The 13,699-nt window shown below is 31.2% G+C and overlaps 2 protein-coding genes across 2 annotated transcripts; one reads left to right on the top strand and one right to left on the bottom strand.

The window, feature by feature from the left end:
* The first annotated feature begins 3,345 nt into the window (after positions 1 to 3,345).
* On the top strand, positions 3,346 to 3,956 carry LOC132620194 (uncharacterized). Its single transcript, XM_060334886.1, has 2 exons — positions 3,346 to 3,351; positions 3,588 to 3,956. The coding sequence occupies exons 1-2, from the start codon at positions 3,346 to 3,348 to the stop codon at positions 3,954 to 3,956; spliced, it is 375 nt and encodes a 124-aa protein (XP_060190869.1).
* Positions 3,957 to 4,333: 377 nt separating this feature from the next.
* On the bottom strand, positions 4,334 to 12,321 carry LOC132618147 (sulfite exporter TauE/SafE family protein 2-like). The gene is made up of 8 exons (XM_060333210.1): positions 11,942 to 12,321; positions 10,683 to 11,114; positions 9,732 to 9,866; positions 9,256 to 9,405; positions 5,936 to 8,224; positions 5,789 to 5,846; positions 5,495 to 5,707; positions 4,334 to 4,692 (listed from the first exon to the last, which is right to left on the bottom strand). Exons 1-5 carry the CDS (start codon positions 12,284 to 12,286, stop codon positions 7,916 to 7,918), a joined length of 1,371 nt encoding a protein of 456 aa, XP_060189193.1. The 5' UTR covers positions 12,287 to 12,321; the 3' UTR covers positions 4,334 to 4,692; positions 5,495 to 5,707; positions 5,789 to 5,846; positions 5,936 to 7,915.
* Between the last annotated feature and the right edge of the window lie 1,378 nt (positions 12,322 to 13,699).

Raw genomic sequence — 13,699 nt, 5'->3', positions numbered from 1 at the left:
TCATTATTGAATGAAATGTACTATTTAAATGCTTGATATAAATAATATTGTGTTACCTACTAGTTGTCCAAGTTTGTGTAAGAAAGTAAATGAGTAACTTCCTTTTGGGAACTATTATACTAGGTTACAACTTAAATGATTGCATGCAGTGTATCTTGATGTTGTCATCCTTTATGTAATTCATTGTGAAATATATTTTCTCTATTAAAGTGGTGTGAAACTAAAATGCGAGACATTTTTACTGTATATGTCACGCGCCCAAACTGGAGTGAGACGTAAAGTAAATGACACTCAACCTGCATTATCTGTTGAGTAGACCCTGTTTTTACTGGCTGAAAATCACTACCGAGTTACCATATCAATAAAGGCCTAACTAAGTTTTTGAGGAATATATTCAGCTAATAGGTATAAAAAGTCTAATGTAATAACATCGTGAAATTAAATCCACCGACAAATCTTGCTGCAAAATATAGATTGCTCTGAATGTTGCTTCAATGAATGAACTATTAAATGCTTTATATATCTTCGTGTTTATTCAAGCATTTTAAATAATGTTGTTTTTCTTATTACTCGTCCAATTTCTTAGTACTCGTCCAAGTTTGTGTAAGAAAATAAATAACCAAGTTTTCCTTTTGGAAAACTACTATAATAGGTTACAACTTAAATGTTTGCAGTGTTTCTTGAGGTTGTGATCATCCTTTATGTAATTTATTGTGAAATATATTTTCTCTATTTGCTAGCTCTATTATAGTTGGAGGGAACAGAGATCACAGTATTTGGCTAATGGCTAATGTTTTAACTCAACTCGATATTTTCATACAAAAGATATTGTTGAAAAGATAAGTAAGTAAACAAATGTGTGCTTTCTTAAACAACTTAAACTTTTATACTATTCAGTCACACTTTTTAACTTGGTAACAAGCAGATAGAGGTTCTGATTCGAGTCTCACCGACCCGATATCAAAAGAAAGATCAATAGTTTTAAAGATATTACAATCATTTTAATAGAAAAAGTGATTATCAATTCTAAAATCACTAATAACTTATTATCAGTTTCAGCAATTCTATGCAAACACATAATTGTTTATTCAAACAACTTCAACTTGAACACCAGAAAGTACTTTTCAGCTACATTTAATCAGTTAGCACAAACATACTCTATATATATATATATAACCTACAGCAAGCTCGCCATGCATACAGGAAAAATAGAGTGAGCTAAAGCTCATGAGTGAGGCTTATGACTTATGAGTGTGTGAGAATGCAACTTCAAATATAATGTTATATATACATATTTCTCCTCTGTTTCAATATATGTGTCTTAGTTTGACTGGACACGAAGTTTAAGAAAATAAAAAAAATCTTTTGAATTTTATGGTTTTAAACAAAAGTTGTGAGGTAGTTGGTACGACGGAGGACAATTCCAAAGAAAGATTTTATCGGAAAAAAAAATTCACATCATTTTCAAGGTTATTGCGTGTAATTTCCTGATAACTTTCTATTTTTGTACTTTCTGAAAATAAATAAGAAGTTGGGCCTTTCTGAAAATGGGCTAATATTGTCGAAAGCCCAAGTTCTTCCATACTTCACTATAAGACACTATACTTGTGCTTTCTTGGGTCCAAATAGTCTCAGGTCTATCAATTTAACCAATTCCTCTTTCAATTTAGGCAAACTTACAGGAATGACTACCTTATTATAGGTGCTTACCATTAGTAACTATCATTTTATTTATTACATTTCGTAGCTACCTTTTTAGTTAATTACCATATGTATTGCGTGTAGTTACGGTGTAGTAAATAGGCTCAGAAGCTGTATCTTTAAAAACAGATCCCTTAAGAATAGGCATTTAATTTGGTCTTAAATGGGAAAATATAATTCATAATAATATCTTTCATAATCTGCTCCACAAATTTAGCTTCCATTTCCATATTCTTCACGATTCTCCTTCTCTCCACCCTTCTTTTTCAAATGCAACGTAAAAATCAATATCTAATATCTGGCAATCTGCAATTGTTCTAAAAATAAAAAAATACAAGAAGCTCAAAACCCATAATTATCAGCAAGCAACGGGAGTAAGGAAATCCTAAGGTTACATCTACAGATTAGCTAATACAGAAATGCCTATCTTACAACTATCCTATTGAGGCCACTATCTGCATACCTTCAGCTAACAGTATACCTTCTCACTTACATGTCTATACAGAGGACAACGTGCAAATCAGAACAATTAACAAGCTTGTATCGGTAGCAAATCTTTCTACTTGACTCGTAAATCAAGCATCACTGTCATCACCTTCGGATTTTTCTGCATCGTCATCACCTTCCGATTTTTCTGCATCGCCATCACCCTGTGGTTCCTCATCATCTTCTTCCTCATCACTCATGCTATTTGTTGTGTTGTTGTTTTCCCATCCCAAATATATGAATACATACGATATCTCTATATGTATTTTTGTATTTGAGACAGTGTATTGTATATCTCTTATGTTTGTCACGAGTGTTAATATATTTGGCATACTATATAGAATGGATTGTTGTATATATAATTCTGTAGGTATTTATGTATTTGGTAGACTATTTCATGTGTTCATTATCATATGTACTAGTGTATTTGAAAGTATGTGCGTATTTGATGAACACATTTTCTGCTTGAAATATGTTTCAGATATATACATATATGTCTGTGTGTATTTATGTATCTGAGATAGTGTTTTCATAACCTATCTCAGATACATAAATATTAATGTATTTGGCATACTATATAGAATGGATTGCTATATATATAATTCTATAGGTATTTATGTATTTGGTAGACTGTTTCATGTGTTCATTATCATATGTACTAGTGTATTTGAAAGTATGTGCGTATTTGATGAACACATTTTCAGCTTGAAATATGTTTCAGATATATACATATATGTCTGTGTGTATTTATGTATCTGAGATAGTGTTTTCATAAGCTATCTCAGATACATAAATGTTAATGTATTTGGCATACTGTATAGAATGGATTGCTGTATATATAATTCTGTAGGTATTTATGTATTTGGTAGACTGTTTCATGTGTTCATTATCATGTGTACTAGTATATTTGAAAGTATGTGCGTATTTGATAAACACAATTTCTGCTTGAAATATGTTTCAGATATACATCTGTGTGTATTTATGTATCTGAGATAGTGTTTTCATAAGCTATCTCAGATACATGACTTTCTCGAAGAAGTTAGAAGGATGTCAGGGAGATGGAATTAAAATAACCGGAGAAATGGAACTTACACATTCACTACACTCGGTAAAAAGTTTCAGGAGATGCTATCAATCAACGAGTATCTATGTCTACGAATGACGGTATGTTTCAATTTAATGCTTATTATAATTTATTTGACAAACTTGTACTTGTACTTGTACTAATCTGGTGTTTCTACACATTATATAGATGTGTGTTTGGTATCCATGAACAATTAGTATTAATGTAAATTATATGATTCTTTGAAAATTGATATGTATTTGTTTAATGGTTTGTTCATTTATTTTAAAATTCTGATTGGTTCAATAACAAATACATGTAATATTTACTTTTTCAGGTAGAACCGTCAACCGAATTCGTGTACACAGTACATGATAGAGGAAGGCGATTCATTCTTAATTTGAATTGCAAAACTTGCAGTTGTCGTATGTTTCAACCAGATGAAATCCCCTGCCCGCATGCATGGGCTGTCATTAAAAAGGAAAATCTGGTTGCTAATGATTATTGCTCTGATTTGTTCAAATCGGAGACCGCGTTGAAGACATATGATGTACCTGTGGATTCTTTACCAGACGAGCGTGAATGGAACATTCCCAAAAACATCTTGAAGGATGTGATTTTTCCACCAAAATACAAAAGACCGCCTGGTAGGCCAAAGAAGAGGCCTACCCATACAAGAGACCGCCTGGTGTTCATGTATTTTTAACACAAAAAAAGGCAACCCATGTTCCGGTTAGAAAATGGTGTTGTCTATTCAACCTCATAACACTGCATATGTTGTATAAAAACGTACGTATTGTTTCTGAAACTGATGAAGTTGGTTTATGTTTTGTATTTTTTTTTATTGAAATCATATAGTTGTGTTGGTCATGTCAAATACGCAAGATGTGTTTATTAAACTAAAACAAAAATAAATAAACTTTACTAAAACATACGTATTTTGTGAACCTGGTAAATTAAACATACATATTTTGTGAACCTGGTGAATAAATGTATTTGTAGATTCATGATGTCACATTTTACTGTATTTTTCCAAACTTCAGATATATTTGACAATATATGGAACTAAGTACATCAAACATATGGAACATAAACCCCCTGAGATTTCTTTGGTTAAATGATAATTATCCAACATCAGTCAAAATACATCTAAAAACATCAGATTGTTTGCTCTAATGAAAAAAAGGACAAAAAATATCGAATGCACGAATAGTATTTATCAAACATCAATTGCATCTACATTGTCGTAATCGATTGCTGGCCTGATCGGTCTTGGTGGAACTTCATTATCACTTTCGGCTTTGTCAGCAACCTTGCGTTCAGCGTAGTCCCATAAGAGTGCACCGTATCTCATACGCTACATGTGTGCATCAATGACATCTGGAATCCTTTCACCCGATTTCAAATACTTAGCATACACTGCCACGAAGACACCATAATCCCTAAAAAAAAAAAAAAACAGATAAGAACTTATATTAGAAAATATATGTTTCAAGTTCTAAATAAAGTATTTCAAGTTCAAACAACTCATGTATTTTAGAAGAATAATAAATTGATAGGATATATCATGTATTTGATACACTATGATATTTTTAAAAATATATGTTTACTACTTACGTGCTACCAGCAGTTTGATGCGGCAGATTTTCAACATAGACAACTTCAAGGATATCGATCTGTCCCTTATCCGCATATGATGGGTCTTTCACCAAATCTATGCTTTTTTGATTTACATAGAATCCAGCCAGATGTAGGAATAAACATACAAGTGTGTGCAAATACATATAATTCGTATATTCAAATACATGATAATCAGTTAACCATTTGTTAAAATACACAGTTAGGTGTAACAAAACATACAAAAAAGTGTTCAAATACATAATAATCAGTTCTTCATTTGTTCAAATACACAGTTAGTTGTAACAGAAACATACAAGAGTGTGCAAATACATATAATTCATATGTTCAAATACATGATAATTAGTTAATCATTTGTTCAAATACACAGTTAGGTGTAACAGAACATACAAAAAAAAAATCAAAATATATATAACACATGTGTTCAAATACATGATTAGCAGTCCTCGCTTGTTCAAGAACACATCTATACATGTGTCAAAACACATGATTCGTTAAAAGATCAAAGTCCCAGGAATTGAACATCAGTAATAGTAGAGATTGAAATACATTTTAGCTACACATACATTTATTAACATAAAAAACTACATATATTCAAAGAAATACCTGTTTCTTCGCAGGTAATTGCTTTTCTTCCGGTTCAGCCTCTACAACTTGTTTTCCCTTGCTGCCCGGAACAATATCAGTAGTTTTTCTCCTCTTCATGACTGTAGCCGAATCTATTTTCTTTGAAGATTTTGCAATTGGGGGATTTTGAACTCTTCGAGGATCATGAATATTCTTGGAACGCCTTTCAGCAGCCATTTTATACATATTTTGCTACAACAACATCATGTTGTTGTTGAGAAATCCCCAAATCAAAAGAAGGAAAATCTATATTTTGAACCGTAAATGGTATACCTCGAGTAGCCCTATTAGGTGTTGTTCCATCTGCCATTAATGGATGTTCTTCAAAAACCTAACAAATGGAAGTTGAATACGCTTCAAAATCTGAAAAATATGAAGTAATTATGAACAAACTACACTAATAGAATGTAAAAAACTTACCCAAACACAACTTTCCCCAATTTCTGCAACAATGATTTGAAGATGAAGAATCATGAAGGAAGATATTGGAGAAGAAAAAGGAAATGATTGGAAGTTGAATACACTTCAAAATCTTTGAAAACAGGAAGTTATTACGAACAAAAATACACTAATAGAATGTAAAAATCTATCCAAATACAACTTCCCCAATTTTCGCAACAATGGTTAGAAGATGATGAAACGTGAAGAAAGGTAGTGGAGAAAAAAAAGGCAAGGATTAATATTGCTAGAGAGAGAATCTGGCGAATTTAATTGACTAACCGTTAAACGTGGGATTTGGGGATATGAGGGAGGGTTTTACGTGTGTATTTGGCCTCAGTAACTAAAAGTTACTGATATAGCTATGTGTGGTAAATATAAAAAGTATTTTAGTTATTATTTATAATTAAATTAAAGGATAGTTTTTATTAATAAATATGTCTTAAGAGAAGCTACAACCAGTAAAAAATTCTTCAATTTATAGCTATTGACGGCAATTAGCAACTTAATTCAAGTTTCTCTATGTTGATACTGTATTTAGGTTCTTGGCATTTGCTACGTTGAGTCTATTTTTATTTTTATTATGCCATTGATGATTCTATTTTGACAATCTTCTAGGTAAATTCAAGTAAGATAGTAACATTCACACTATCTCTATATATGTAGTTAAAAATTTCATTGAAAAATATACAATGCAATGTTATTCGGCACCAGTTATTTTAAAATTTTGGGCAATCTCTATAGTGATTATACGTTCCGTTTTTTAAATCACTCTGCTATTTATTGTTTTTTAATTTAAATAAGGAAATAACTTCTTTTTTTAGAAATCCATTGAGACGATAGATCTGAATTCACTTAAGATAGGTTCATTAAAAAAAGTAACCGCTCCAATCCCTATTAGAAAGTTCTTAATCATATTCTCCACTGACTATTTCTTTATATCTATTTGCTAACATGCAATTCACATTAAGGATTAAAATTTAAAAGAAATGGTCATCATGTTTAACGTCCTCATTTAATTAAGCATAATCTAGTGACATGCTTTCTTGATTTTTCAATTGTGATCCTTCATTTCTTGATCCAATTTCTTCTCAACTAACAACTCCATAAAAGATTTGGAGTCATTAATTTATTTCAACAGGACCCCGGTGACTTGAGTAAATTCTTAAGAGAGTAAATGATTTACAACAACATTTCAAGAGAAATAATAGTTCTCGCTCACATATTTTCAATTCTACAAATTCTTTTTTCAAGTAAATATAATGTCCAAACATAGTCAGTACCTCTAAACACTCTTTTTTAACTTCAGCTTCAAGTACTCTTTTTCCTCAATTCAACCAAATACTATCCAATCATCGTCTATACCGAAATTCGTCAATTCTAACACAAATATGCAAAACCTGAAACACGCTTCAACTAGCACAACTCTCAATATTATTTCCCTGCATACTTCAACAAGAGGCTTTAATCCCATGTATTTCCCACTTGTGTGATATTTCAAGAAAGTATATGAGTAGCATTTCAAGAGAAATAGTATTTTTTACTCACAAATCTCCAATTTCTATAAACTCTTTTACCAAGAAGATCATGTCCAAACATAGTCAATACTCCAAATACTTTTTTCCGACTTCAACTTCTAATACATTTTTTTCTTCCAATTCAACCAAATATTGTCCAACGCCTATTGATATTCGTTAATTAATTAGAGCACAAATACGCAAATCCTGGAGTGCGCACGCTTCAACTAGCACAACTCTAACACTTACGAATCTTCAATTTCTACAAACTCTTTTTCCGAATCAAAATCATGTTCAAACACACTTACTTCCAAATACTCTTTTTCAATTCAACCAAAAATATTCTCCATATGTCGTCTACTGATATTCATTAATTGGAGCACAAATATGCAAAATCAGGGAACGCTTCAAACGAGTACAACTCTCAATATTTTTCTTCTTATTTTCAACAAGGGGACTTGAACCCCATGTACTTGCCACTAGTGTAATCCCTCCAAACATCTACAGCTCCAAAACTTGTAATAAGAACAGTACTTAAAGCCATGACAATACCAACAGAGAAAACAATAAGTGATGCTCTCCCATGATGTTCTATGGCTCTTTGTACCACCACCAATCCAATAAGTGAGGCAATTAAACAAACAAGTGCAAAGATGAGGGCAGTATTGACATGTTCCATGCCTAGAAATAAGTATTGTACTGCTGACATAGTAGAGGAGAAAAATACCATGAATGAACAAGTTGCTGCTGTTATCTGTTAGAAAAGAAAAAGTCATTAGTCCTACTAAGAGAAAAAAAAATTAACCTAAATAGATGCTAAACCCAATTGCTTAAACTAAAAGTAGCCGGATGACTTTTAATATATGTAATATGATCCATGTATAATATGTGTATAATCCTGTATAACTAATATGTACTCTATGTATACCGGCTAAGAAAAGTAAATAGCGGATTAAGTATATGTCAGGTATGACTGAAGTCATTTTTCTGAAAAGTACTTTTCGGTGTTTGATTGGTTGAATAGAAAATATCTTTTGACAAATTAAGATATTTATTAAAAATTGATAAGAATTTTAGCAAATCAGAGAGTGTTTTGATGGAACTCTTGAGTACCAAAAGTAAATAATAGTGTGTCCAAGTATTAGTTGAAAGTTGAAATAAGTAAATAATAGTGTCCAAGTATAACTTGAAGTTATTAAGTTGGGATAGTTGTAAGGAATATGACTCCTCTGATAAGTGAGAGAAATCATGAGTTAATTTCATAGATGACCACTCAACTTTCACTTTATGTATTAAAGTCACTAATTATTTTTTGTAATAAAAAAATTATTCAACTTTACCTAAGTGTAACATATGTCAATAAACTGTTTTTTGTAGAGCCAAGGTCATTCAACTTTGCTTAAGAATTACAAAAAGTCATTAGGAGGAAATTACTTAACAAAGTTGAATGATATTTTGGTTAGAAAGAAATTGTTTAGTGACCTTATATGATACTCAGGCAAAGTTTAGTATTTTTCTTTTATTTGGTTGTGAAAAATAGTTTTTGGACTTCCGGTCATACTTAAGCAAAATTGAGTGATAATTTTGTACAAAAAAATAATTTAGTAACTTTGGTGCAATAAAATAAAAATCAAGTGGCCATCCGTGAAATGGTAAGGATATACCCGAAAATAAAAAATATTTTTCTAAAAACTAGCTTTTGTCTGACCAAACACACCTTAATGTGAAATCAGAGGAAGTTCTAAAATGGAAAAATAACAAAATAGAAGAGTAATGGATAATTACTTCAGGTGTTATTCCAACTTGAATTAGAAGAGGACTAATAAGCATTCCACCACCAATTCCAAATACACCACCCAAAATTCCTGCTAGCAATGCCATTAAGGGGAATATGAACATTCCTGAAGGTCCATTCTTAGTTTCACAGGCTACGTCCTTCATAAATAAGGCAATTTAAAATGTTAATTAAGAAATTAATCAATAAAAATTGTACTTAGAAGTTAATTAACTACACAAACATGAGTTGTGGTGGGATGATTGGGGTCCCTCCACCCTTAACCAGAGGTCTCGGATTCGAGCCTCTGGGAATGGAAAAAATCTGTTGGGAGCGTTGGCCCCAGAGATGGGCCTTGCAGTGCGCGATCCGCATTTAGCCGGGCCCCAATTCGGATACCGGTCACCGGTGAGAAAAAAAGAATAAAAAGTTAATTAACTTCACATATGATAGGTAGAAAATTAGAATATTATCTTCTTGTTAATACCTTCTGATTGGAAGGCAAATTCTGCTTATTTTCTCTCTTGTATAAGATCCATGATGTGAAAATTATCGCCAGAGGAAATTGAACTGATGAAATGATCCAGTATACCAAACCACATGCCTCCATTTGAATCATGCCCTGCACAAGATTTAATAGTTCCAATTAACAATGGAAAAACAGGTTCCGTTGCATCCTAAATATTCATAGGATTTGGATTATTACCTAAAATTCATGGATACTGTAATAAACTTTTCACATTATTTAGTTTAATCTGTCTATTTTTCATGTTACTAATTCTACTGTTATGACTAATTATAATAACCTTTTAAATTACCTGGCCGTGTGTAATACACTATGAGTATATAGAATTTACTCCCTCTGCCCAATTTATGTGGAGAGATACGGATGACGGGAATCAAAGTACCTATTCTCGGTGTGAATTAGGGCATAAATTTTTCAAATTTCATAAAATAAAATTTACATTCTCACTTTGTTAAATTACATAACTATACATGATCAATCAATATATATTCTCACTTTATTAAATTACATAAAAATACTAAATTATTACTCCCTCCGTTTCAAAATGTTTGTCTGATTTTTTACTCGGCATGGAGTTTAAAAAAGTAAAGAAGATTTTTAAATCTTGTCATTATTTACTAAAGATATGTAGCATATAACAAAATTTTCTTTAATCTTGTGATCTTAAATGTTAAACATACCAAAAAAAGAAAGAAACGTTTTTTTTAAGCGGACCAAAAAGTAAAGTACGATAGACATTTTGAAACGGAGGGAGCATAACTTAATTTCAACACCTTAATAATGCTAATAAGTTTTTAACTTGATTTACGTCTCATTCAATCTCACTCACAAGAGTCCAAATCAACTTTAAAAAAATATGAAAAATGTTAAAAGTAAAAAGCAATTAATAAAGACAAGACAAAGGAGACGTACTTGTCCATATTGATTTCCACGAAGAAGATACAGGAAAAAGAAAGAAAACCAAATCATAATCAATACTCCCATTTTCATCCATGGTATACTCCTTATTCCCTTTTCTTCTTTTTTCAACAAAGGCCCCTCAATTCCTTCAAAATTCTCAATTTCACCCAAACTTTTTCTCATCACTTCTTCGGATTCAGTTTTCCAATAATAAACTCCTGATTTAAATGTCTTGAAAGTGCACCAAGCAAGAAATATTGCAAAAAGAATAGTGATGAGCCATTCTGGGAAAACAAGATTGCAAATTACTCCAATACTGACTCCTAACAGAATACTTGGCTGTGAGAGTAAAGCTATGTCAAAATCAACCAATATTCTTCCATCATGTTTGGGACTTGGTAAGAACATGCTGCAAACAACGTTGGCTATCGAGCCTCCCGTTACCTGTTGAGACATAATTTAATTAAATAAATTTAAAAAGTAATCTATTTCTGATAACTTGAATTTTGGATGAAATGTCACAAATTTCAATATGATTTTGGAATATGCAAGAAATTCTGGGTTCAAATCTTGCCGCTATAAAAGAAGAACATTTTGATGTGTTTGCCATTTGTAAAGGTAGCAGCTCACAAGTGAAGGGACATTTCGAGAGATACTATAATTAAGTAATTAAAATTGTGCTCTTTAGAGCAGATTAAACTTTTAAATGAAATGAACAGACAGTTCAATATGGTATCAGATAATACAAGAATTAATAAGTTTAATAGCTTGTTTGACCAAACTTCCAAGATTTGCTTATTTTGAAAAACGGTTTTAGATGGTTTTCTTTTCTTCTCTTTTCTTTTTTAAAAAATACTTTTAAAGAGTAGTAGTTTGTATTTAAATAGTCAATTTAAAAAATACTTTCATCAACATTAGAGTGACAATTTATGATAGACTAAAGCCAAAAAGTGCTTTGGGAAAATTTACATTTTCTATTTCTGCTATTACTTAAAAACACTTACACTATTTTTTTCTAAATTATTGATCAAGCATCTTTAACTTTTCTAAAATAATTATTACTATCAGCACTTTTGGCTCAGAAACTTGGCCAAAGGGCAATATATCTCTTTGCTACCTAGAAAAAGGATAGAAATATTTGGATGAGTTTGGCATATGAAGAGGAATCAAACGACATGTAAAGGTGTGTTAAAACATAATTAAGTAAATAAAAATACACTCAATAAACATATCAAAATTTGAAATGAAATAATCATGCAATTCAACATTACCATGAAAGCAGAGAAACTTGAGGCTGTTTTAAGGTCAACACCAGCAACAATGGTTAAAATAGGTACATATAGTCCACCACCTCCAATTCCACCAGCACTGGAAATAGAAGCTGCAATAAAACAAAAAATTCCTGCTAACACAGTGGGTGTTCCAAGTTTCAGATTATTATTGGCATCTATTAATTGTTTTTGTTGCTGACTTCTCCATTCATATATTGAATTCAAGAATTGATGAAAATTAAGGTTTTTTGAGGTGGGGTTTGCTTGTTTTGCAAAGGAAAATCCAAAGGTTGTTAGAATGACAAGGAAGAACAAACATAGTAGGTAGCTGTTGTGGCAATTCATTTTCTTGAAACTATAGAATACAGTATGATTTTGGAGAGGATATATATATATATATATATATATATATATATGTATATATATATATAAGATGATAAGTGGAAAGAGGAGGAAGAAAAGTGTTTTTTAAATATGGTACTTTATGAACAGTATTAAAAAAAACGGAAATTAGCGATAGATAAATTCTGTAGTTAAAAAGTAAAATTTCTTCATAGTATTCCATTTAAAAATGGATTAGCGACAAATTATGAAATTTTTTGTTAGCTATGATTGTAAACGATTTAACCAGATTAATGATTAAGTTCGTAACTAATGATTTTTTTGGTGCGGCAAAAGTACAATACAGAGAGGAGAAAGTACATTGGATTACTTTTTAACTCAAGTTATCCATAAGTTTGAGACTAAGTCTATTTTTGACTTTATTGTATTACCATGAGTAGATATGTTTTCTTAAGTTTACAAGTTAATTTTGAGCATTTTTTGTCCAATTGACGGCACTCTCAAATGGATCACTTAAGAGTAACGAAAATTTAATATATTCATTTTTTTACAAATTGCGATTTCGGTCTTGACAAACATTCTGCTTATAATAGTGATTCTCATGTCTGGACCTTTTTATTTTTTTATGACTAGTGGTATAATTGGAGGAAAAAGAAATGCTAGTGGGAAAGAAGATTTTATTAGGATCTTATTTTACTATAGTCACGTGAAAAGTCCATGGCCTCTTTTTGGACCCGCAGAAAAGCTTAATTTTTACAAACTTAGAATATCATATATGCTTAATATAATACAATAGGGACGAAAACAGAGTTACCTTCAAATTTAAGGTATCAATGAGTTAAAATACACTAGAATATATTACTCCTTTCAATTTAATTTAAGTATCTTACTTTCTTTTTTAATTGCGCCTTACTTCTATATAAGGATCGGAGGTCATTATGATGAATACAAAGCATAAAGAATTCTCTCATTATATAAAAGTAAGTTTTTTCTTCTCCTAGTCTAATGCGGTAACTCTATTATGATACTATAACCATAATTACAATTGTGTTTCTTCTATACTCAATAACTCTCCAGTTCCCAAATTTTACATGGCATGTTTAAGACAAAAAAATTCAAAAATAATTTTCGTACATGACACATCTTCAGTTTAAAACATAAAATTGAATAAAATTGAAAAACTTATCAACATGGGTTGTAGTGAACTGGTTGGGATCACTCTATTTTTAACCAGAAGTCTCGGGTTTGAGCACATAAGAATGGAAAAAATCTTGTTGGGAGCGGCGCCCCAAAAAGTGGACCCTGCAATGTTAAATCCGAATTTAATTGGGCCCTAAAAAAAAAAGGGAATATTTACTTTTTGTTGTTATCGTCTATCTTTCAACCACTATGCAGGTCAACATCCACGCATGGTTG

This window comes from Lycium barbarum, chromosome 11 (assembly GCF_019175385.1).
Source record: "Lycium barbarum isolate Lr01 chromosome 11, ASM1917538v2, whole genome shotgun sequence".
Classification (NCBI taxonomy): domain Eukaryota; kingdom Viridiplantae; phylum Streptophyta; class Magnoliopsida; order Solanales; family Solanaceae; genus Lycium; species Lycium barbarum.
Note: the sequence above shows the minus strand (reverse complement) of the source record. Positions and strands in the feature narration are given on the sequence as shown.

Coding starts and splice junctions, on each gene's coding strand:
- LOC132618147 (XM_060333210.1), bottom strand. CDS start 12,286: ATGAATTGCCACAACAGCTACCTACTATGTTTGTTCTTCCTTGTCATT. Junction 11,115..11,941: donor CAAGTTTCTCTGCTTTCATG/GTAATGTTGAAT, acceptor ATGTCTCAACAG/GTAACGGGAGGCTCGATAGC. Junction 8,225..9,255: donor AAGTTGGAATAACACCTGAA/GTAATTATCCAT, acceptor CTTTTCTAACAG/ATAACAGCAGCAACTTGTTC.